Source organism: Pogoniulus pusillus, chromosome 9, assembly GCF_015220805.1.
Source record: "Pogoniulus pusillus isolate bPogPus1 chromosome 9, bPogPus1.pri, whole genome shotgun sequence".
NCBI classification, from domain to species: Eukaryota; Metazoa; Chordata; class Aves; order Piciformes; family Lybiidae; genus Pogoniulus; species Pogoniulus pusillus.
This window is the reverse complement of record NC_087272.1, coordinates 9,315,837-9,342,294: the sequence shown is the minus strand read 5'-3', so window position 1 is coordinate 9,342,294 and position 26,458 is coordinate 9,315,837. Positions and strand designations below refer to the sequence as shown.

General features: G+C 39.0%; 1 protein-coding gene across 3 annotated transcripts in view; it reads right to left on the bottom strand.

The window, feature by feature from the left end:
* SEC24B (SEC24 homolog B, COPII coat complex component) overlaps positions 1–23,821 on the bottom strand; it is a 47,099-nt gene extending 23,278 nt beyond the window's left edge. Inside the window, exons 1-6 of one of the 3 annotated variants that reach the window (XM_064148479.1) lie at positions 23,759–23,821; positions 16,266–16,967; positions 11,136–11,321; positions 6,331–6,435; positions 1,761–1,841; positions 233–414 (exon numbers count right to left, since the gene is read on the bottom strand). In XM_064148479.1, the coding sequence (XP_064004549.1) occupies positions 233–414; positions 1,761–1,841; positions 6,331–6,435; positions 11,136–11,321; positions 16,266–16,967; positions 23,759–23,789 (1,287 nt within the window). In that variant the 5' untranslated portion in view covers positions 23,790–23,821. Of the gene's footprint in view, positions 1–232; positions 415–1,760; positions 1,842–6,330; positions 6,436–11,135; positions 11,322–16,265; positions 16,968–22,994; positions 23,298–23,758 lie in introns of those variants that run through there. The other 2 variants (XM_064148478.1, XM_064148481.1) reach the window with 2 other exon arrangements.
* Positions 23,822–26,458: the final 2,637 nt, after the last annotated feature.

Here is a 26,458-nt window from a genome sequence, read left to right as displayed (position 1 = left end):
TAACATTTTATGAAACAAACTTGCTACACCTATTAGGAGACACACTTAAAATCTTAATTCAAAAATCTTCTCATAGGTTGAAATCCAGAGCTATGACATGGAAATTAACATTTTTTTGCCTCAGAAAACATAAATTATCAAAATTAAAAATAAAAAAAGAAAGGCAACACGCAGAAAATACTTTTCCCATGGAGTTGTTTCATGAAGTACCTCTTTAATTAACAACACAAACCTGTGGATAGTGCTGAAACCCAGGACTATGTCCTGAATTACTGGTCTGTACTGGTGCAGGTGGTGCTGCATTTTGGTACCCAGGCTGCAGTGCTGGATATCCATAACCAAAGGGCTTAGAAGCTTTGGATGTTTGGGGAGCTGATGCAGCAGGAACTGGGCTGCTGGTCACAGAGCGTGTCTCTGGAAAGACAAGAGAAATCCCACAGGAATTAAATGTGCTTACTATTTCCTTCTTAATTTAAATGTAAAATCCTAAATGCTTAACAAACAACACTTAATTTATAATTCTGTACTATCCATCAAGTTGTTTCTCATGTGACCAAATTAGCAAGAAAAATTGCTGATGAAGGGGGTATACATGAGAATGTCACCGCAGACTAATGAATGCTTTCAAAACATGAGGGTAAGGCGAGAGAACCATTCTCTAAATGCTTTTGAGATAATGGAAGTCTCTCTTCCAGCACAGCCCAGTCCCACTTTTTTTTTCCAAGGCCAAATTAATAAAACAATAGACCTAAATTCACAGAAAAACAATTGTGAAGAGATGAAACTACTCTTTAGAAATGTATAAAAATATGAGTTAAGTTTCAGAAGAATTTAAGCTTGGTAAAATCCAGAACAACCAGGACAAGTGGCATGCAAAGAAACCAACCACTCAACAAAAACACACTTAGCATGGATGCTCCAAAAGAAATGAAAGTTGCTAAAAATATAACCAAAACCAATAAAAAATGTAAGAAATTTAAAATTGATCCTGTTACTCTTTAAAGGAGAGAGAAGGAACTAGTTATTTTTGAAATAGGCCTTCATTAGACCCCAAATGGTTAGTTATTAGATGAGAAATTAGAATTTGTAATCCTGTGTTCATGCTTCTGCTACCCTTATTGCACGAGGTAGACACAATGTGGACAGCAACTGTGGCTTTTTACTACCCAGAGATTTCAGTTTACATAGGAGCTCATCAGACTAAGCAAAGTACTGTGCCATCCTCAGAGGCCAAAGCAATGCAAAATTGCCAAAGGGGAAGGTTCTCCATAACAACCCAGTTACCATTTGCAGTATCTGCTAACACACAGCACCTCATCCACCTGCTCTGAAAAGGACAGCTCTACAGATTTAAAGACTGAAGTAGTCTGTTAGTAAGTTTATCTCCAACAAAATTGACATGTCTGATATTTTTAGAAAAAAAAAGGGCAGAAGAGCAGAAATTTTCTTTAAATGGAGAAAACCAGAAAATAGCTGTTCCAAGCATCTCTGCAAGCTGGTATCACTGCCTCTCAAAACTTCAGTGGCATGTCAACTGTTCTCAGCTACCGATGTCAACTCAACCAGGCATCCAGTATAACCCAAAGCAAAAAGCCTTATGTTCTCTCTGACATGGTTGCCACTCCCTTCAGAGACATTTCATGTCACCCATTTGTTAACTGCCAATAAACAGTAACAGAAATGGGAAAAAAAAATCATAGCTAATAAATACTTAAGTATTTAAGCAAATAGTTCAGAATTAAGATGCATAAACTGCTTACCTGGATAGCCACCTCCTTCTAGGGCATCATAATTGTTCAGAACAGGAGAGGCACTGCTTGTAGTAGAGGAACTATCAATTGCTGGGGGAGGAAAGTAAATTCAAGTTAGGTGCTTCAGAAAAGACAAATTTTGGAGATGTAAGTGACAGAATTTTTTGCAGAAAACCTTGGGGAAAAACACCACTTCAGCCCTAAGGGTTGAAAGCTATTATCACTGCAAAGAGAAGGAGGAAGAAGAGATAAACAATTAACTTGATATTAAGACCAAATACACATGACTCAAAACCAGCAACAAAACAACAAAATATGCTGCTGCTTCTTAAAAAAAAAAATCTTTTTCTATTAGAAGTTTTCTCTAGGCCATATCAACTGAAGCTATGTAAATAATTTTTAAAACTCTGTTGTGACTTCATATCTGCAAACAGCAGAATGTGCTCATCATCTTCAGATTGATTATGCACCATTCCCACCTTTGAGTATTTCTTTCCTCACTTCTGTGCTGTCATAATTTGAAGCTTGTTTTGTTTCCCATGTAAAGCTTCTGTTTTCTTTCCAATATTGACAAGAGGTCTCAGCTTCAGGTTAAACTGAACAGTTACTTTTGGGTCAGCCAAAAGTAACTATGTAAAAGTAAGGAACAGGAGTTAACAAAAAAGGTGAAGAAGCACTTGGGCACACAGGCAGATGTTAGCACTGGAGAGACTCCAAATGTTTCTTTTTCAGTTCATCCTATGTATATATCTTGAATGTTTCCAAACAAAAGGGGACAAGGATATTAATGTATCTGCTTCCTAAAACACCTCAAGCCAGCAGTATGACAGAAAAAAAAAGTACATTTAAGAATTAAAAAAGACAGTTTTATATATTTATATATATCTATCTATATATATATATATATAAAACATTTGTGTGGCAGAACAGACTCAGAGGAGATTCACCAATACTGCTCTATTCGGAAGAATCAGCCCTAACAAGTCCATTGCGAAATACTTTGAGTTTTAAGGGAGAACTTCAGAGGTGGGACATTTAAGACTGTATCCCATTTCATTTGAGATCTCCAAGTAAAGAGACTTTTGTACTTGGAAGCAAAACATTTGGGACACATTAGAAGCATGGTAATATCATGACACTATAGATTATTTTTGAGCACACTGGCTTTAAAACATTCAGCTGAGAAACAGGAGAACTATCTCAAACTGTAGCACTAACAGATTCTGTTTTAAATAACACAGCAGCACTGTGGAACTCAGACAACCTTCCTATTTTCACATTGTTTTTCATAGTAAATTTCCCATTATTTTTCCAGAAGTTTCCAGAAGAACATAACAGCAAAATTTAATTTCCTAACAAGTTTTATCTTCCATTCTCTTCTAGAACCTGAAGGGGAAGAGCACTCATTATTTTGGTTCCTGATCAGGAACACAGCTTTTAAAGATTTGTTACTATCTACCAAAAAAGATCTGTTAATATCTACCAAAACTGGTTTTGGTAGATATTTTTAACTAGTTCAACAAACTCAAGATTTAAGAATTTGCAAGAAGTTCTTCTTGTCTAATCAGAAGTTATTTTTTCATGTAAAAACGAAACAAAACCCAAGAAAAACTCCCAAAGGACTGAAGCACAGCTGTGAACAGAAGACATCAATTCTCAGAGTTTTTTCCCCACAGTAAGCAGTATTTGTAAGATTATATCCATCTGTAATTGTATTCCATATAAAACAAGCTTGCCCTTTTCCTAAGATGTACCAAGTGACAGTACAAGGGCAAATGGCCTCAAGTTGCACCACAGGGAGTTTTATTTAGATACTAAAAGAAACTTCTTGACTGAAAAGGTTCTTGAACACTGGCACAGGCTCTCCAGTGGAGTTGAATCTCCATCCTTGGAGGTGTTTAACACAGAGATGTAGTGCTGAGGGATGTGGTTTAGCACCTGCCTTAGTAGAGTTATCTAATGGTTGGACTTGATGATCTTGAAGGTCTTTTCCAACTGAAATGATTCTATGCTAATGACACAATGAGCTGCAGAAAAGAAGTGTTACACACTCCTCAAGCTCCACAGTAAAGTCAATCCTGTTACTGAGTATACTTATCTGAAGATCTTTCACTTCAGGTCTTTGCTTCTAAACAACTTTCAATTTCTGCAATGTTCTTGAGAACCTTTCCATGTCCCAATGTCTCTAAGAATTCTGTTGTGCCCTCTTTTACTCCCCATTGGAAAACAAATAGTTGACTTAAACACAGTGAGTTGAAGAGTTTCCTGCAGTCCAGAAGTATCATGGAAATCTCAGATTTTCCATGAAAAAAATCCCTAAGAACTTCAATTACAAAAATAAACTAAAAAAAATTAAAAACCCAACCCAAACAATATTCTATGCTTAAGTCACACTACAACAGTTGTCAAAGTTTAGTTTAGCATAATAACCACCAGATTAGGAACACACAAAAAAAGTCTATCTAAAAAAGGAATATCAGAAAACACTGCTTAAAGCAATACTTACAACATGCTTTTATAGTTAGCTAATAATTTTACCTATATAAATTTTCTTTCAGAGTTTTCAAGAATCTTTGGCAACACACTTAAAGATCTAACTGGTAAGAGTGACAAAACAAATGAGAAGCTACACAAATGCAAGCAACCAGATGTCAACACCTATTTTTCATAAAACCACAGGCATGACCTGTCTACAGAATCTGTTTAGAGTTTACATTAACTCCTGGCAACAGGGCATAACATAGGATACTTATTATTAATTAGGTAGCCTACATATTAAGCTTGGGTGACCCTTTGCCTTTCTGCAGAAGATAAATTTGGGAAAAAAACAACCCAAAACCCAAAAGATGTGACAAATCATTTGACAGAAACCTTGGCATGAGATTAGGCAAGGATAATTATTTTCTGCAGAAAACTGACTAAGCTGCCCTGAAATAAAAAACCCAAACACTCTCCTGGCTACTTTACCCTACTCTTTAGGAAGCAGAGTTCCAACAGCTACTACATTGCAAGAGCCTAAGAAAACTTTAGATCCCAAAGTGGAACTGTTTGTAACTGGGAAATTCTAATTACTCACAGCACTAGGACAAAAATCCACCTGGTATCCAAAGTTAGGAAGTATCCTTAGATCTGAAGAGTTATTCAACTGCTACTATGTTTGATTTAATACCAATATTCAAATCTGTTCAAAGATCAAGCATGTTACCATGCAACGGCTAAGAAAGTAAAGAAACTGAGCCAATAACCTTGAACAGCAAAGAACAAAGAACAGAAGATGGCCAAATTATCCCAATACTTGTGCTCCACAAGGGATCAGGGTAATATCATCACTTCTACTGATACAACTGCACCCTCCAACTACTGTCCGCTGGCTAGAATAATAAGTGTCTTCAGCTCAAAGTGCTTTCTTCCTTGGCAAAACAAAAACTATTTTCTTCTACTGTACTACTAATAATTCAACAATCATTATTATTTAATTAATAACATCCACCCATCACACCATTCTTAATTACGACCTGGATGTAATCCTTGTATTGCTCCACTCTTCATGGTATCACTAGGAGTCCACTAAGCTCTTTTCACAGTAATCTGAGTTTATGATTTAATTTTGGCTGTGCCATATAATTAAGTTTTACTACTTCTTTTTCTGCCTAGTTACAATATGAATTATAATCTTAAGTGAAAAGTTACACAAGTTTGCTATCCCAAATTAATACTCAAAGCCAACACAACCAGATGGGAGCTGTTTATCAAGTTATGTGCTGTTATTTTCATCTGTTATCAAGTCTAATGTTTAACCTCCAAAAGCTTTTTGCACTGCTGCCACTCCTATATAGTATAAATTATAAAGCTTTTTCTTTAAGTTTGAAGAATAAAAGTTACTTTTCAATAAACTAAGTTGATGAGCAACACCAAACACACAAAACCAGGCCATTCTGACAAAATACATGCAGAATTCCTTGCAATCAAGCATGTTAACAACTGGGACAGTTTATTAAAAGAGAAAGGCCAAAAATTGAACAGAATTTGTACATTTGCTGTAGGTAAACAGGTTAAAGCTGAACCTATGTCTGACCTCTGATCCCTTAGGAGGGGGAAAAAAAAGCAGCACAGATTAATTCATTATCCTTAAAAGGCACAGTTAGTAACTTTTACTACTACAAGAGTTTTCTGTATGTAAAATGAAAGACAAAGTAAACTGTGGAATTCAATGACAAAATGGCACTTGCTGCTTCAGATAAGCAATTACTGGAAATGCTAAGTTCCAGTCATCTCCAGTGAAAAGTTTAAAACCAAGTGCAAATCAAAATATAAAAAATATGGAGGTCTTGTGAATATTAATTTGTCAGATACATACCACTTGATAGATGACAAACTAAAAAAAGGCTTTTTGCTGACCACTGCTGAACATCTTTCTGTTTACTATTTTAATAGCAAATGGAAAATTTCTAGTTAAGTTGATACGTGATGAAGCAAAGTGATGTTTTGCCTCACAGGAAAAAAAGTTTCAGGGCATGGAAATATGGAATGAAACTTGAGTAGGAAGAGAACAAGAGACTGGTGTAAAGCTAAAGCCAACCTGCTTCCTCATCCTCCTCATCCTCTTCCTCATCATCTGAACTTGATGACAAGGTAGCTGGTGCAGAGCTAGCTTGATTATTAACATATCCACCATACTGCATGCCTGTGAAGTGGAAAGCACAAACATAAGAGTCAGACAGACAGGAAAGATGAGAAACACAAGTCACAAATCATTGCATTTAAAGTGAGAGAAACAAGCCATTCTAAAGAAAACCCCAACATGCAAGAAGTTAAATTTATAACCCTAGACTACAGAGCTCTTGTTGATATATGCCTACACCATCAGCATAGCAAAAGCAGTTTTCAGTGAGCTAGTTTACAAGGTATTAGTAGCACATGGAAGTCAGCAGGAAATTCTACACACACGTGTATGCACATGTGTGTCAGGGAGTTAAACACATACACAGACTTTCTATAATGTATTTACTACCAGTTTGTCCACTGGTATATTTCCATAACATAGAGCATTACACCAGTTCCTTCCCAGATAAATTGAAGTTGTGTTAGCAAAACACTACCATGAAATTTTTCCTTGGCACACCTGCCCCTTTTAAGACAGGAATGCTTCAGAAATTACTGAATTACGCTGCTGCTGCAACGAGCAAGAGTGCAAACATATAACTCAGCAACAAAGTCTTGTTAAATTTAAGCTAGCTATCCCACCCTCCAGTTGTTTAGGCTTATTTTTAAGTTAGTGCCTAAATTCAGGCTCATAGACCCATATTTAATGACATAAATAGAGCATCCACTTGTGAGATTTGCTGACAACACAACTGCTCCATTGTCACCGCCAAACCATAATGTTAAGATTTTATGGTAGTGGGTGGTTTCAGCAGTGAAGTTTTTCTATGGTTTTGTTTATATTTCCACACTATCTAAGCATCTGGGAACAATACACATATGCAACACATACATACACCATTTTAGAGCAGAGTAAAGCATGCAGCAGTGGCTTATTAACTCATTTCCTACATTAATCATCACCAATGCAATTTTAGCAGCAGCAAAAAAATCTTCATTTTCTCTTGTCACAAAGCAAGGTTAGCAAGGATTTTAAATGTGCTTGTAGTCAGGCAGATACATTCTAAGTAAATGCAAGTGACCACTGTTTCTCTCTTGGTGGTCCCAAAGATTGCTATAGTGAGAAATAACCCTAGCTCTTCAGAAGTTTTCGGACTATCAAGTGTGGGATTTTTTTCTCCTCTCTAGAGGCACTGTGTTCTTTATTTTCAGACTATGAAGCAGTACAAAAGTGTTGTGTTATGAATTATTGTGAAATCACCATGGTCATTAATAATATTCCCAATCCACAGCTTCAGTCAAGTGTAACAAACTTTTTTTTATTATTTAAGCTATGGGTTACAAATGCTGTCAGCTGCACAGGTTTTTCAGTCACAAAAACAGAATCATGGTAAGGATCTATTCAAAAAAGTGGGAATTAAAAAGATAACACTGCAAAACTGTTTTAGAATGTTCTTGAGAAGTTGAACTTTCAAAGGCATTAGTGCAAGCAGACACTGATTTTACTTTTATCTACTACATTAACAACCCCATGATTTCCAATTGACTTTCTCCACAGTAACAGTAGTCACAACAATGAACACAGAGTAAGCACAAATGCAACCAAGAGCTACAGTGCTTCAGTTTCTCTATGCTGCTACAACACAGGACTAACTCTGTAATGATTCATAGCCACATCTTTCATGAAAGCTACTTGATGTACTTGGTAAGGAAGACACAGGATAACCATTCTCTGTGCCAAACCAGACTATGGCCAACGAGACTATGTCTTTTCTAGGGCCTAGCAGAGCTATTGAGGAATAAGACAGAACAATTGTGTCAGTGGGAATGAGGCAAAAAACAACTTCAAATAATTAACATGCAAGTAAAAAGGGAAAAAGAGTCAGATTTATGAGAAGAGATTTATTGTAACACATATAGCCAAAAGAAAGGAAGATGGGCACAGTATGAATGCAGACTGGCCTCTAACAAATGTCACGTACAGAGCAGAAAGTAAATCCACCTAGAAAGGCCATGCAAATTAGAAAATGGAAAGCATGAGCAGATGAGGGAAAACTGAATTAGCCCTTGTGCTAATGCTACACTGGCATCTTTGGAATGTCTTTTGAAAAACAAACTTCTGCTCCCCCCTTTTCCATGTTCAGGATGCACATGTTCAGAAAGAATTCAGGAATAAACAGAGAATAAATAAATACAGGTCAAAAACCATGCTTGTAACACAGAAGTTTAGGAATGGGGAACTATGGAAGAAGTTCATCATCCAGTCTTTCCTATTTGCATAAATCTCCACTGCCAGAAATAGTTGAAATTTCTGCCTGTTAGAAGATATGCTGTGTTGTGTTAGCACAACTGTCCAGCCACAAAATCAGTCTGACACCTGATGTGATTGAAAAAATATCCTAGTTTACAAAGTCAGTCTCAAGTGGCCCAGCAATGCCATAGGGGAAGGGCAGGAAAGGGTGGCGGAAGTTAGCAGTTCCAAGTGCCACCGTGACAATTTTTGTTGATCTGCTTGAGAGTTGCTAATAACATAAAAGTCTCCCTCTCTAAAAACTGCAAATCTCATTGTGAAATAATTATTTGAGATCAATTCATAGGTCATCATGTCATTTAAATCATCACAAATTTCTTGGGCTAGAAATTTCTAAACCCTGCTGCAAGTGCACCTGCAATACAAAAATATCAAGCTCCAAGGCATTATCCCACCATGTTTTACATACACCTGGAAATGCAGGTGGGAGGACACAAAAGGATAATCTGTGATAAGAACTCATTTGCCTATGAAATAAACAAGCTATATAAGGGATTTAAGTACAGCCACCCATATCATGAAATCTAATGCACGCATTTTATGTGGCTGAAGTTTGACAATGCAGAGTCCATCAGAAATTAAAAACCCCACATGAAAAAAAATGAACTAAATTCTCAAGTTTCCCAACTGGTTCCTTATCCAGAAGCCAAATATTTTCAAAGAATTTGCTCTGATGTTAATATCTTAAAATTAGTTTATCTGCACTAAATCTGTATGGGTATTTAAGATTAAAGAGGCTTCAATACATTAAGATTTTTGTCCTGTTAGAATTTAGACTAGTAAACAATTAGAATGTTTTAATTCTGCATAGGAATGCCCATCCAGGAGCTTAAAAGAATGAAATCCACTTAAAAAAATAATTCAAACATGTATTCCAGAATACTTTCATGTAGATAATACTATACTAAGAAAAAAATAAACCAGTTTATTTAGTCTTTGCAGTATTACTTTGAATTCTAACAATCCAGACAAAGATGCAGATGTCTTCTATTTTTGCTGTAAGTTAATTTCTACAATTACCAGAGTTTGCCACACTTAATTGTTGATAAAAAAGTACCTTACCAGCAAAATAGTACTTTATTTCAGACTTCTCAAACAAAACTAAAGAATCTTCTAATGCTTGTAAAAATACCATATAAATATGTTATGGACTTATTATTGATTATATATTCATGTCAATATAACCAAATGCAAGCGAACTCCTGACAACTTATGTTCCTGACACACATATAGTGTTGGTTCTAAAGCACACTCATTCAGCTACATACTGCATTGACCTTTACTTTTATGGAGGGATCTGAATTCAGTTAAGAGTTCAGTAGTGACTACAGTGATTTGTATTTCATGTATCGAATGTGTCACTGCAAGGACACCTATATTCCAGATCAAGGTAAGCACAGATAAACTGCTAAACTCCATTTTGCCATTACAAACATGTTTATGCCATTTTTCTGGAAGATGAAGCAACAGTATTTCCTAGCAAGCCCATTTACAGTACAAATTCCAGACAGTGCCAAAGTCAACTACAAAACTGCAAGAACCAAGCACAGTTCTAAAATCTGAGTTATTATATCCCATCAAATGGGCTCACCAAGGACTCTGCAATAATGAAAAATGATTTTTGGGTTTGCCTGTAAGAAATACAGAGCTGATTCAAAGTCAAGTTAGTCTTTACATTCTCCACTCCATCAGAAAAAAAGACAGACATAATGGAAGAAAATGAGAAATTTAAACATTTATGTCAGAGGATTTTAAAATTAAAGAATAAAATTCATGCTGTGACAGTCACACACTGTGCCATTGAGAATTATTTTCAACACTAGAAAAAAGATAGGGTAGTACACCAGATTTGAATACTAGATACCAACCATGTAACAGTCAAGAGGCAAATCACATTATGAGGGCAGAATTAGCATGGCTCAAGAAGTCTCAAAACCTAACTGGTTCATCATGAAGAGGTTACCAACACCAGACAGAGCTTATACAAGAACTGCTCTGTTCTTCCACTAATCTCTTGCAGCAGCTTTCCACATGAGTTTAAAGGTATTAAATAACAAAAAAGTCTATCAGAATCAGAACTCAATTCTAAAACCTGCTCTTTCCCAGTGAAAACAGTTTACAACTGACTTTTCAACACAAAGTGATTACAAAAGCTACTTCTAAAATCTCTTTCCAGATAGTAGTGTGAAACATTTTTGAAGAATAAGGGAACTAAAAGAAAGGGGTTTTGAGGAATAGACATGGAAGACTGTCAACAAGACAAACAAGCTAAAGAAAATCAAATAGAAGAGCTAAGAGAAGCTAGAACCAAGGTGGTAGGAAACAAGGACACTAATGGAGTCTGATGAGATGCAGGAGATATACCACAGTCTGACAAATGCAGAAGAGCTGCAGTAAAGCTTCCAGCATTCATGTGTACATGTAGAACAGGGCTCAAGTCTGTACAGCAACCTCCCGTTCCCTTTCAGTACCTTCCTTAAGGGCCAGCTCTGGTGACTGCGTAACAGAAGGTGAAGATCGTGGCTGTGAAGAAAGGCTTTGAGAAGGTGTCCTTACTGATGTAACCCCAGCAGATGAAACAGATGTTCCAGCCCCAGGCTTACTAAATGGAATGCTCTGGCTCACTGGGTGCAAGGGTTGTGAAGAATCACCACCACCTGAAAAGAGCAGCAGAAAGCAGGAGCACTGTATTTGCATACACAATTACATAATACAAGTAACCACATCTGATTTCACTGTGGCTGCAAAGGCAATACATCACCTCAAAGAGATATGCCTTCAAACAAATAATATATTGAAAAGTTGCTTATTTTTAAACTATAAAACTCCAATGAACTAAAGAAACTGACAGCTAACAGCAAAATGGAAAGCAAAATGCAGTAAGATCAAGATTATGCAGAAGCTAAATTGATATGTTTTTGATCCATCCCTACCATTCCCCACTGTCATGTGTTACTCTCTTGAGATAAAAAGGACAGTTCAAGCAGGATTGCTCCCTCTTACAGGAAGGAAACCTGAAAATCAGCTATAAAGTAGACCAGTATTCTGCCTTCCTCACAGGCACAGAACTTTGCAATTTTGGTATTCAGTGATGAGACTCCAATTCCAAACAATCTGTTCTAATCAACTCTGAATATTCCACAGAACTTCTGATGTGTTTTAAACATCTGGACTAGATATAATCTGCTTAAAAAGTCAGATTAGTGCTTTGAGAGATTTAACACAGTCCAGTTGAAATTCTTACCAGATAAGGACAACCTAATTTCAATTAAGATAGCTTTTAAAAGGGTCTCTCCTCGTCTATAAATTGAAAAAAATAATCACATTATGATTTTAACAAAACCTGACAGACTAAGATGTTCAAATATAGAACAAAACTAAGAAAGAACAAAATTTACTGTTTGTACTTGTACTTAAGTTCCAGAATTAACCAGAGGATTCACATGCAATACTGACTTTGGTTACTCTCCACATAGAGCAGTTCCTGACTTTTCCTGAAACAGTGGAGTTGACATGAGAAGACTTTCTTTAGAGAGGGGAAAAAGGGGTGGCTTAAAATGATCCTTCTGTTTTTGTATTTTACCATCAAAATTAACAGTATATATTTTAACTGAAGTTTTTTGGTTATGCAATTTTGAAATATAATGTTCAGCACACATATGGCTTTTTCACAAGCGTTAACAAAACTGAAACAGGTATTTCTCCCAAGTACAGCACTTGCTATTGAAATGTACTTGCTCTAGCCTTTGCTTCTACAGATTGTCTTGCAGACTCCTCACAGAAGCATCAGCACCTGCCAGCAGAAATGTTTTTGTTAGGAGAGCTGCACAGCTTCCTCAAGCATGGTATGCAAGATGACAAGGGAAGGTCTTCACCACATGAGTGTGCTTACTCAAGCTTTGCAGCAGAGAGCTACAGGGCTAGGCTATTTTCCACACTTCAAGTCAATACAGCAATGCAGCATCAAATACTGCTGTAGTGCATGCTAAATGCCATCATGCCACAGTGTCACTTGTTCAAAGCCAAATCCAATTTACACCCAGATTAGCTGAAGATGTAGATGTAATAGCTTCCTGCCAAGTACTATTATCTATTCTCAAACAAAAGTTATCCAAAGTACTTTCCAAAACTACATGGATCCTCTACATGTATTGTAAGAAAACATTTTAAAATCTAGTAATTTTTTTTTTCTTTTAATAAAATTCCAACCTGAAAATGTTTATGTTAAACTTTATTTGGATACCCTGGAAAGTTTTCAAAAGCCGGAAGTAATCAAGACCAGAGGAAATGCTTGGACAACGTTAACTTTAAATACATCCATAGTAACCTTCATGTCAGACAATCTATGGTTATGGTATCAATTCTTTCAGTAAGAAGATTGCACTCTTTCATGTAGCTGATCAGTTTAGGATGGTGGATTGTAGCTCATCATCAGTTTGCAAGACAAGTTTCCTATCAGCATATCCAGGACAACCTCAATTAGGCCATAAAACATTCTCAATTAACCAGTATCAAGAGAAGGCAAGAGTTCTGTCATGCTGCAATAAATACAAACCCCAATCTCAGTGACTTCAGTACTTTTTGGTTTTCACTTTCCACTCCCCTCACCTTCAACATGCACTGAAGTTTTCCTTCCTGATGTCCAACTATGAACATCTCTTGCAATAAAAATGATCAAGTATGCTCCTCGGTTACAAAAGCCACAGACCAATAAAGATCTACAGCTAAAAGGTATTTTATCAAAATAACCTGCAGAGCTGTGTACATGAGAAATGCAATTAATCATTTTTCTTACATACAATCATTTGAAGTTTTTATTTAATTTCCAACTTAAGACCTGCAGGCAGCAGTTAAAAAGGGCATCCATCACCACAATATTCTCAAAGATTTGAAAAGGGATGCAATAACCATACCTTTTGAGTCATTACTTGATTTCTTGCCCTCTCCACCGGGTAACATAAATCCAATTTCTGCTTGAGAGATTTACCACCTCCCTGCTGCTTGGTTTTCAACAGTATCCTATCTCCCCAACTTTCTCTATCTTGGCTGCACTCTTCCCTTTCCCAACCACACCTACATTAGCAGATTTACAGAATTATAGCCTACATTCCTGTGGAACTAGGGCAGCAAGGACTTAAGATCCTCCTCTGACACACAGAGAAGTACATGCATGATACAGAGAAACTGAAGTGTCTCCTGCTCAAACAGATTGCCTACAATCGCAGGACAGCAGACATGATCCAGGAAGCCCAGAATCCCAAACCATACACCTACAAGAGGAATTCTCTGTGTTCTTCTCAAGGAGCCAGAGAGTAGTCTAGTAAAATCTGGATACCATGACTGACATCCGCACTGAGTGGAAAGCACCAGAAGAAAATCAGTGGAGTGCACCATTTTCAGCTGAAATAAGCTGGAAAAACACCAATGAAAAGCTACTGACATAGAAGACAAAAGTCTAAATAATGCAAAGGGTGTTACCTACGTAACATAACACCAGTTCTGGACATATTTATATCAACATTGTTCTGCTGAAATACAGAATTTAAAACTAGAAGAGAGTGTTTTTGTTAGATGAAACTACTTTAAACCAGCCAGCAGAAAAATCTCCAACTGAATATTTCTCTTCTAATTAACTTACTCTTTGTAAGGTAAAACAAATTGATCTCATTGGCTACTATTCATCAAAACAAGTCAACTTCCAGCAAAAGATTCCTCTTAAAACAAATTCCTTAAGAGAGAAATCTCAGCAAGCTTTACTGAAAATACTTCAGTGATTTCAGACAGTGGCTGCCAAAGTTTAGAAAAAGATTTCACTGCAGGTTACTGGTATGTCATGTACTAAGAACACATCCCAGAGGTTTTAAATTACTAGATTCAGCACACTGTTTTTTTTTTCCAGGGCCCTGAACAAATTGGTTTCTTTACAAATCCAATTGCAAGCTCAATGCTCAGAACTTTTCTGATTCAAGTAGAAAATTCAGAAACCACCCAACTTCCTACAAGCTCATGCCAGTCTCTGTTTTCCAAGCCCTGCTTAAACACACAAGATTTTAATAAAAACAAGGCATTCCTCGATCTCAATAATTATTTGTTTTCATCACAGAGACTTTTCAGTGTTCGCTGGCTGCACAAAACCACTACTGAATAATGCATTAAGACAGTAGTATCCTCAGTATTGCTCATTTATAATTTAAGGATTTTAAGGGGTCTTCTTTCTAAGCACAGCAGCAATGACATCCAACTGTCTCACTGACAGTCTGACTAATAGGAGGATACTGTATCAAAATTTCTTTCTATGAATAGTCATAGAAAGCACACTTTGGAATTTCTTCAAGCAGTTTGGCTAAAACCCATGCACAGAACAGACTGCAACTGTTTTTCATCACTGCTTCCTTCCTGAGGAACAGCAGGGAGGATGAAACATTCAGAAAAAAAATCCTTCCTGTCAATCATTCATCATTTTATTAAATTTCCTGTGTTACACTCATTTTACAAGGATATATGAAACTCTGCAAGATTGTCAAAATCCAATCCTTTTTTAAAAGGCTGAAAACATTCAGAATATTACACAGAAATCTACTCCACGTGAGAACAATGAGCCTGCACTGAGAAATTTAAAAATCATACCAGTGTCCCCAAAAGTAAAAAAAAATATCCCAGGACCAAACAATTATTTACCATCTTTTATTAGCCAGGTGATGAGGCAACAGAATTCTTACTGTATTTTAGCCAAAGATGTTGAATTGTAGAGTGAAAAAAAAAAAGGCTGGATATTATTTAAGGCAGTCCATTTAGCCCTAGACTTCAGAGACAGTGTAAGTCTTCAGAGTTTGGTAATAAAATAGGCTACTCCATAGAGCAAATTATGGTAGTAACCAGTAGCTAGGTTTTCTCACTCAGTATGCACTGAATAATTTGTGAGCTGAAGTTCAACCACGATTCACAGAGCAGCAAAAAAAAAGTTACTCTCTGCATAAATCAGCTCCACAACAGAGCTCACTATGCAAAGCAGCACAGAGTGTACTTAGCAACTTTAAAAGCTCAGATATTGAATGTTAAGTAATTACACTGCAGTCCACCAAACAACCAAGTATTACAATATTACTCAAGTGTAAAAGAGATAGTGGATCAGTGTTTGTTTCTCTAACTGCAAAGTGTGTACCTACTACATACTACTACACAGTCAGTTCTATCATCATCTCTTCAAAACTCAACTACAACATTACTACTTTTTCTGGAGGCCAAGTATTAACTTGCTCACTCTCCTCAGAAGAACACTGAATGGTTCAAAAAGAAGACTATCCATTACTCATATAGCTCTTCATGCTCTGGTCAGCTCTGTTTCGCCTTTAAAATAGCTGTTTCTTAGAAAAAAAAAGGGTTAAGAACAAATCATACATTTCAAGTGACCTTCAAAAGAAATAAAATTAACAGGCAGTTAAATTAGCTGCTACTGTGAGGACTGTGGAAATGAAATGAGAAAAGTTTCAAGAGCAAATAACAGAACTCAAAATTATGTTCACTATGTGAAACTCTGTATCAAGTACAGGATGTTTCCCAGACACATCTGGAAGTTCACTATCCTTCAAATAATACCATACCTGTATTTATTTGGTTGTTGACTTTAGCAACAGATCCCGTGAGAGTCCTGTTGAGGTTGTCTTGAACAGACTGAGCAGAAGGAACTGCTGATGATGTACTGTATCCCACGGGAACACGCTGTTGAAGTGAATGAGGTACTGGTGTACTCTGGCTAGAAAATGTATTTGTCTCTTTGAACTGTCCAACAGCAGGTAGGGTCTGAGAGGTAAATGCCTGCCCATATACACTGCCAGCAGCCACAGGAGGATAAGGAACGTTGGGATACGTGGCACTGGAAACCACAGGCATGGTGTAGTGAACAGAATTAATGGGAAATCCCTGAGACGCAACTGAAGAGCTGACAGTAGAGCTGTAGTGATCACCAAATGCTGAATATGCCTGCTGAGCACTCGTATGCAAGTAGGGTACAGATGATATTGCTCCTTGAATAGATCCTTCAGCTGACCCCACTGTATGGGGGGGAGTCTTGTACAACTGCTGCAATTCCTGTGTATTCAACCCACTGGTACCCACAGAAGGTGCCATAATATTTTGTGCTGGTGTTGGATAATAAGTAGGATAGTAACTGGCTCTATACTGATTATCCAAATGTGAAGCAGCAGCTTTACTGGGCACTTGGGAATAGTGTCCTGAGGGTGCACTATAGTTGGGAGGATACGGACCATACCCAGAGGGGATCTGCATCTGATTCTGCACAGGACCTGAAATGAAAAGAAAATGTCACATGTACAAAAAGTGCAGTTAGTAGTGCCAGAGGACTATTTACTTAAACTAACAATCAATTCATTTCTTGTTTTCTGTCACAGTTTTTGAGGTTCAGTTTCCTTCAGCAGAAAGGAAACGATATAAAGCATGCAAAATACAACATTTGAAGCAATTTACAGATATACAGGGAAAACAGATTGTTTCCATTATCAAGAGGTTTTCCATGCCAAGACTGTATGCCTCATATTTGTACTCTGATTGTTTTAAAGAGACTTGCATTTAATGAACTAGTAACAACTATATGTATCAAACTGATGTTTCTAAGTGTCTATATAACAGTATGCCTTCAGGAAACTGATTAAGGAATACGAAAAGCTGCAGTCAAAACAGTATGGCAATACAAAAAAATGCAGGTACTCATCTTTACAAACCATTGGTAAGGTGACCACGATACAGTGATGCAGGGCAGTTAGTTCTGTCTTCTCTGTTCTTTTGTATTATGCTTTTATGAAAATGAGCATTTTTATCTAACTACATAATATCTGACAAAAAACTTCATTTTAGTTTACTGCACTTGCATCAGGTATAAGAAATGTTGTTTATCAGAAACTGGCCTCTGCTGTCACTGAAACTGCCTCTGCAACATTAGATATTAATTACATATCAGACCAGCAAGAGTCAGACAAGTACTTGTTTGCTAGAGACCAAACATCAGCTATGTCCAAGTTGGCTCTTTCAATGCCAGATCATCCACAGTGTATTTGAAAGCATTTCCTTATGTTCCTTCCCTTAACTCTATTTTCTAGAGAACCACAAATTATTTCCCTGGAAAACCTCCTTTCTTAAAATCATCCTCCCCTACTGGTTAGGTCATGCTTAGCGATCATGGTGTTATTTCCCAATCCTTGATGAACAGAAATAGAAGCACAGGGCTGAGCCACTCACAAATTAAAGAGCAGCTGTGATAATAACAAACTGTTCATTTCTCAGCATCTACCACAACTCCAAAATCTAAGTATGACTTCTTATCTTGAAATTCTGAAAAGGTACTGTTGTCCAAGTAACACAGAGTCTACAATTAATTCACAAAGCAATGTTAATAATTAATTAACATAATTCTGTAAGAAAGGAACATTCTATCAAACTTGCTTTCTGACAAAATTAAAAGTGCCTTTTCACAACTGACAGCCCCAAAAGGTAACAAAACAATAAGAAATGAACAACAATAAGTTGGCCTGCTGGGTCAGAAGACAGAAAGCCACTCTGGGAGAAACCATAAGGACCTTTAAAAAAAATTACACATTGAGTTTTGAGAAGAGTACATATATATGCTTCCAATTCACTGTTTTATTGAAACCATGAGAGCTGTTTCATAGACCTTATTAGTTTATTCTCCTTTAAATAACTGTGAGTTAGGAAGTCATTAACAGCTACGTGAAACATAGGCATATGTTCAACTTGCTTTTTTAAAGCCTGAAAAAGCAAAGTTGAAAAGACACCAATAACTTATGTCAAAGTGTCCTGCATTAAGCAGTTCTGTCACTTAAGATGGCAAGAACAATTGAAGAGTCAGTTGTTTTACCAAGGTATGTGAAATACAATGACTGAACAGGTGCAATTTAGAAACTAATCTGGAAACACCTGGCTTGTAAAGAAAAGGTTGCCTACAGAATCACAAAATTATAGAACTGCCTTGGTTGGAAAGAGATCTTTCATATCATCAAGTCCAACTACTGTCTATATAAAGTTTTGTACTAAACCATGTGTCTCAGTACCACACACCTGCATCTTTGAAACACCTCCAGGGTACACCTCCCTGGGGAGTCTTTGAAAAACCTTTCTGTCAACAACTTCCTTTCAATACACAGTATAAACCTTCTCTGATACAACTTGAGGCCATTTCCTCCTATTGGTAGTTCCTTGGGAGAGGAGACCAACACTCACCTCACTACAATCTCCTTTTGGGGAATTGCAGAGTGAGGTTCCCCCTTAGCCTCCTTTTCTCCAGACTAAACAATTCTCAGTCACTCCTCATGACACTTGCCCTTCAGGCCCATTACCACCTTCACTGCCCTTCTCTGAGCCCATTCCAGCACCTCAATGTCTCTCTTGTAGAGAGGGCCCCAAAACTGAACCCATTACTTAAGGTATGGCCTCGCCAGTACTGAGGACAGGTGAACTCAAATTCTCAACTGCAAGGTCTAGTTTAAAAACATAAATCATAAAGACATTTACATTACAGAATGCTCAAAACACCTCTATTCACATTTTTAATGCAAAAGATCTCTAAATCTAAAATGATTCATGAGGACACGAGTATAAATCCCATGAAGATCTCACTAAGACTGATCTTTTTATTGCACACTCTCAATCCTTTAAAAACAAGTTCTCTAATTACAGATGAAAGACTATTCACATTATCTGAAGAGTTTTTTTTGTCCATTTGATTATAGGGAATGAGTAGAAAGTAATTTCTGTACTGCAACTATTAGCTGAAGCTGCTAATTATGACTAGATAATTGGATAATTTTCAACTCCGTAAACCTGGGTATACCTTCTGTGTTATTCTGAAGTCTGGTTAATGAGACAAGCTGTCCCCATGTCTCAAGTACTCTACCTTTCTCACAAACCTCCTGACAATTCCCTCAAAAAAATGTCAGGTGTTAAAAACCTTAGCTGAACACAGAACATCTACTACTAAAACACCATCTCTACAAAGAAAGCAGTGAATGCCTCCTGCTGCAGACAAATTAATACTTCTCATTTTAATGTATAATTATACAAACATTAACAGGTGAAGCTTGCTTGCTAGTGTCACATTTGTTTGGGTTTTATCTTCATGTCTTCTCTTGCCTGATTAATTCAGTCATCTGCCATGTATCCTACCTAATCTCATGTACCTTACAACAGCAACTTCCTTCTAGCCAAGGACATCTGTTGTTTTCTACAACATTTTACATCCCTTTACCCACCTTCAAAGATGACACACCGTAGCTCACTCACATATTCCTTATGAGACTGACAGGGATGGAGGAGCACTACTGCGCCTTGGTAATTGCTAGTATGCAAGCCAGCAAAAAAAGCCACTGCTGATCTCTCACAATAGCTCAGTCATGGAATTCATGTCTAGCTCCATTCATTCAGCTTCCCTTTTCACAAAACATACAAGGATTTAACACCTTTCAGACCTCTGCCGTCCTTATTGAATTTGATGAAACTACTTGAAAGACTTGAAGTTTAAGGAATGATGGAAAACAAAACTACCAATAATGTAAATTATGGTCCCAAAATGCTATTGGAGATACCAGTGTAAATTTCATAAACTAGCTGCAGACAAAAGTCTTCTGAAGAACTGAAGAGATGCAATAAAATTATCCTCTCAGAACTACATTAAATTGCTAGCACTGAAGTCCTCTGCTACTTGAAAAAGACAATCTTATACTACTGACATAACAAGAATCATTTTATTATGCTGCAATTAGGTAACAGGTCATTTTCCACTTGGATGCGAAGCCACCTGCAAGACTGCTGCAGTAAAAGCTTCTTAAACTTGCAAGGGTTTAGTCACAACAATTGCATTTCAAAGCCTGAATATTAGGAACACCACCCCATAAACAAAGAACAACAAAAAAATCACCACACTGATCAAACTGTAAGGAAAGAAACTGCAGGTGAGAAGGGTTTCTTTTTTCTTAAAAGAAAAAAAGCCACAAACTCAAAACCATAATCAAAGCATCCTTAAGTTACATTAAAATGGAAGTCAAGTGGCTCAAATGGGCTTGCTCACTGGAGCATGTAAAAGCTTCCTACTGTACATGCATCAAGTTGCTTGCATCATGAAAAAAAAAAACAGTCTCTGCTTCATGAGACCCCAGTAACTTCACCATTTCACACCCCCCCCAAAAAAAAAAAACACATTCATGACTTCAAACAGAAAGCACTCTAAACATCTGAACATTTCTTTCTGCCAATACAGAAATAGCTGCATTCACTAAATTTTACATTTGAATCCCATTAGACTGACACAAAAATATATTTCAAAAGTCATTACAATCCTCTCCGTGAAACTTAGTTTCTATCTGTCAGAATAGACATTTCTAGTACAATCTTCTTAGAATCACAGAATCAACCAGGTTGGAAGAGACCTCCAAGATCATCTAGCCCAACCTATCACCCAGCCCTATCCAATCAACTAGACCATGGCACTAAGTGCCTCATCCAGTCTTTTCTTGAAGACCCCCAGGGACTACTCATGCTCCTATTGCAATATTAAAAAAAAAAGAAAATGCCTTAAATCCTGTGCTGTAACCTAAAAAATGACAGATACACTATCTAAAAAATTGGCAATGCTACTGCTGAATAACACAAGATAACAAACTTGGAGGCCTTGCCTACAAATCATCAAATAGACATCATTGTAAGATTTCTTAAGGAACACCGAAGTCAAAGTTGAGTAATTAGCAAGTTACACAATTAGAATTCAAGACTCTTACTGAGCAGTGTATACATTTCTCAGAATTAAAGAAAAAGTGTTTTGCAGAAAACTCTACTACAGGGTTTTAAACAAGCTGTTGTTACGAATATCAGCAACATGGGATTAATGAAAATAACAAACATAACGATGGCTCTTTAAAATTACCATTTAGTTCATCTAACTACACCAAGAAGTACAATGTCAGTTTCTGTTTATGTGAAACACGTCTCAAAGTTACGGATGCTGTAGTAACTGTGTCCTGATAATTGCCTGTTTTTTTTTTCTTTAAAAGACAGATCACTTGCCTTTTTATTAGTATTTTTGACAAAACCCAGTATTAGAATACTAAGTTCTGGCACATCTAAGGCCTTGGTATCTTGCTAAAATCTACCACCTAATTACTTTTCTTTTCATTCACTTGCGTTTTACCTGCAAACTGACTCAAAACTTACTCTACCGGCAAGTAACTTCTTACTGCCTAACAACCCCTTCAGATACGAGAAATATTCAAGAGTAAAGAATTTGGCAGCTCAATACCCTGCATACCGATCTCTTAAAAAAAAAAAATGCCTGCACAAAACACAGCCTGACTACAGAACAAAGGGTTTAACATCAGGAGTTAAAACTCCACACAAGCAAAAGGTCCAATTTAGACACCAAACCATCATTAGGTGGGGATGAAGATCATACAGGCATTCTGAGAAGTTAACGAGACGGATTAATAAAGAATTTACTTTACGATGCACCAATTGAAAAGTAAAGAACTGTGCTTTAATTAGTTTAATCCATAGTGTAGTCTCAACACGTCTCCAACTGAAAAGCAAATCGGTACTTTGTGACTTTTTACTTTATTTAGTCCTTGTTTTTCAGAGACACACATTTCACTCGTCCAATCTTGTTTAATCAGCCTCAAGACCCAGTTGTTCGAACACCTCTCTGCCTGCCTACCTACTACTTTTAAGTCCATTAACAGTTATGAAGTCCTCTCACCTTCAAAGCGTGGTTTTCTGCCCATACTCAGGCACGTCTGCCAGAGCCGAGGCCTGGAGGTGCCTTGGCCTTCAGAGCATTGCCCAAACGCCACAAACCTGGCGCTCCAACACCCAGCATATCCCAACCCGGCAGAATAAAGCGGAAACCCTCTCCCTCGCTCCTTTAGAGAGACTGGGAGGGCCTGCGTCTTCTTTCAAGTTAACTCCGCACACAGCGGCGGGGGGGCCTGGAGGCGGAACGAGCGTTTCCCCAGGGGCTCCGGCGACTTCTGATATCTTAAAGAAAAGACTTCACTACGTTCCGGCTCCGCCGGGGCCCACCAGGCCCTCCACTGGACCTGCGCCCACGCAGCCCCCCGCAGCGGCCGCCTCGACGCCCCGCACCTCCCGCCACGCCAGGAGACGGGAAGAGGGCGCAGCTCCCTCCCGATACTCTCCTGCCCCCAGCTCCCGCCGGGCCCCCAGCGAGGGGAGCAGCGCAGCTCTCCGCGGGTCCCGCGCACGCGGCCTCTCGCCGCCGCCAGCGGTAGGCCCCGCGCAGGCCGCCAGCCCCTCACCGTTCTGGTAGCGAGGCGCGCCGCTCGGAGGGGCCGCGGCCTCCCGGGAGGCGCCGGGCCCGTCCGGATAAACGCCGGCGCCGGCACCACCGGCGGGCCGCGGCGGCAGCCCGGCAGGCGCGGACATGGCTTTTCGCAGCGCTTCCTCACTCCGGCCGGTTCCTCTCCCTCCTCCTTCTCCGCCCCGACCGTAGCCGGGTTTCGAGAGGGTCGCCAGCTAGGCGTGAACCAAGAGGCCGTGGCCGCCCCTCGGGAGCGGGGAGGGCGGGAGCACGCAGGCGGACCCAAGCGCCGGTCCTGCCGCCGCCCACAGCGCCCCCTGGCGGCGCCTCCGTGGCACCGTCCTTGCTCCGCCTTCCGCAGCTGGAGGGGTAGCCAGGAGCGGCTGGGACTGACGGATCGTAGAATCCGTAAGGTTGTAAAAGCTTTCCGACATCACGGAGTCCAACCGTTGGACCAACACCAACCTGCCCATTAAACCATGTTCCGAAGTGCGATGCCTATATGTTTTTTGAACACCTCGAGGGGTGGTGACTCCACCACCTCACCACTCTTGCAGGAAAGAAATTTTTCCCAGTACCCAATCTAAGGCTCCCCTGGTGCAGCTTGAGGCCATGTCTTCTTGTGCTATCACTTCTCACTAGGGAGAAGAGGCAGACCCCAGCCTCACTTCAGCCTCCTTTCAGGGAGCTGTAGAGACCTATGAGGTCTTCTCTGTTTCCAGCCTAAACAACCCCAGAGCCCTCAGCTTCTCTTCACAATACCTCCAGGCTCTTCACCAGATGCGCTGCACATCTCTGGACATGCTCCAGCACGTCAGTGCTGTTCTTGTAGAGAGGGCGCCAAAACTGAGCCCGAGCGTGGCCCAAACAGCTCTGAGTACAGGGGGACAATCGCTTTCCTGGTCCTACTTGTTGCTGGTACAGGTCAGGATGCCATTGGCCTTCTTGGCCGCCTGGGGACGCTGCCAGCTATCAATCAGCACTGAGGATACAAGGACGTACACTGCGCGGGCGCCGCCCAGTTGATGCTTTGCCGGTGTGCGGGCAGTAGGCGCTCTCCGTGTCCTAGGAGTACCTGCCCCCGGGAAGGCGCAGGGGTAATGTGTGTGTTCTGCGCGGCGGGAAAGTGTGTCACGGTGTGAGGTGCCGCGAAGTGACAGCTTTCCCTCCGTAATTATGCTGTATACAGACAGAAGAGCCTTAGCGAGGCAGGGTGAGCTGAGGCAAGGCTTATTGTCTGTGCTAGGAGTGCATACCGTGTGCTCTCTCTCATGTGCAGATACTGCCTGTGCACAGAAAGGCCTCGACGAGGACGAGTGAGGCGAGATGAGGCAATGTTTTTCACTCTTCAATTTACCGTCTCTGCAATCAATCGCAATTAAATCCTATTAATTTGGGCTGTTGGTGTGCCTGTCTCTACCACATCATGTCATTCACTCAGGCATTATTCAAGACTGAATTAATTGCTCAGATTCTTCTATTAGACTTTTTAGGCTATCAGGTAGCGACAGGACTAGGGGGAATGGAGTGAAGCTGGAGATGGGTAGGACGTGAGGAGGAATTCTTCACCATGAGAGCCCCGAATGGGTTGCCCAGGAAGTTGGTTGAGGCCTCATCCCTGGAGGTGTTTAAGGCCAGGCTGGATGAGGCTGTGGCCAGCCTGCTCTAGGGTGGGGTGTCCCTGCCCATGGCAGGGGGGTTGGAACTAGATGATCTTTGTGGTCCCTTCCAACCCTGACTGATTCTATGATTGATTATGTACAGAAGTCAAAGGCACAATAGCATATACTGCTGATCATACTGTATGACTAAGTCAAAGCACACTGAGTCACCTTTAGGTGTTAGGTATATTTGATCAGTTCCTTCCCTGTTTGTATGCTTGTTTTTCTGGTTATTATGCATGTCTATAATTAAATCCTGTTTAATTTCTTTGTTACTGTTACTATGAAGCATGCAAGCCATCTTTAACTATTGGCTATACCAACTGTATATTAAATATTTGCTATACAAACTGTATATTAAATTTTCTCAGCCTTCATATTCTAAAACACTATGTAGAGGTTTCTTGAATCATTCTTTGTTAGCTTTTTTATTAAACTGTCATAAAGTTGGAGCAAGAAATAATGCCCTTAAAATGCAGCAAATTTCAGGTGAGCTACTAAAAAAAAGCAATGATTACCTTAAGATACTGAAAGACTGGGTGACATGGGAATGGTATGACATTGTCACAGCTGAAGGACTCCTAACAGGGGTTACACAAACATATCAAGACTCAGAGTGTCACTTGGTGCAAGTGACCTCCTCGAAGTATCTTCCAGGGCTGTTGTTATAGAGTGTCCTGGGTGCAGCTAGGATAAGGACATTGGGTTAACAAATTCTGCTGTTAAAGCCCACCTTCCTTTTTTTTTTGCAATCCATTCTCCATGTCACACAAAGTACTTGTGTGAAAATAATACATGACAGCAAAATGATTCAGAAATATGGACAACCACTTGTCTTTTCAGTTTTGGTGCTGTTTTAGAAGGTGTTTAACTGCTTCCTTGTGCCATGGTCCAGTTGACTGGATGGGGCTGGGTGCTAGGTTGGCCTGGATGATCTTGGAGGTCTCTTCCAACCTGGTTGATTCTATGAGTCTATAACTATATTTTGTCACAGTGTGCAATATACATAAATATCTGTTTCAGCAAGGATTTTTCCTTTCCAGAGCTTTGTTTCTCTAATTCTTTGTATTGTGAGACTAAGAGTATATCCTGTATCAAAACCTGTCCAAATTATGCACCTATTTATGATCAAGCTGAAAGCAGGAAGAGGCAACTGGGAACTTTCCCATTGTTCTGAATGCTTTTACAAAACCTTTTAAATGGCTTGATTAATTACTTTCTACAAACAACAATTACACTGTGGTTAAACCCTTTCATTCCTGGGAAATCAAAGTGTGCTGACAGCTAAAACACAAGCCCCTAAGGGAAATCCATTGTGAACTCATTTCCATTAATGTATTTTTTTTTTTCATTTACAATGAATCTGAATGCATTAGGAAGGAACAAGTATTAATGTCTGCTGTTTATGAGATCATGCAACAAGTAATACATGAGCTTGCTCACCTAGGCTGTAATGTCCATAACAAGCTTACAGAAGTAACACTTCTTTGGTCAGTTGGTGAGACTTAATTATCAATAGAATGTTTTGACCTTTGGTGCTGGAACTTTTGCAGTAACATGTAAAATTCCCCCTGCCATAAATCATCATAAACCAAGTTAGAAATAATTTTGAGCTCCAACATAACTAAGCCAAGTCTCTTCCACTTTGCCATGCATTGCAGAAGGAGAAAGCCAAAATGAGGTGCTTCATAATCTCCACCAACAAAATATGGCTGTGGGTCACACTAACTCACTAATATATTTCCAACTTTTTTCCTGCCTTTTGTTTTGGTTTGATTTTCTTCCTCTTCTATTTTCCTTT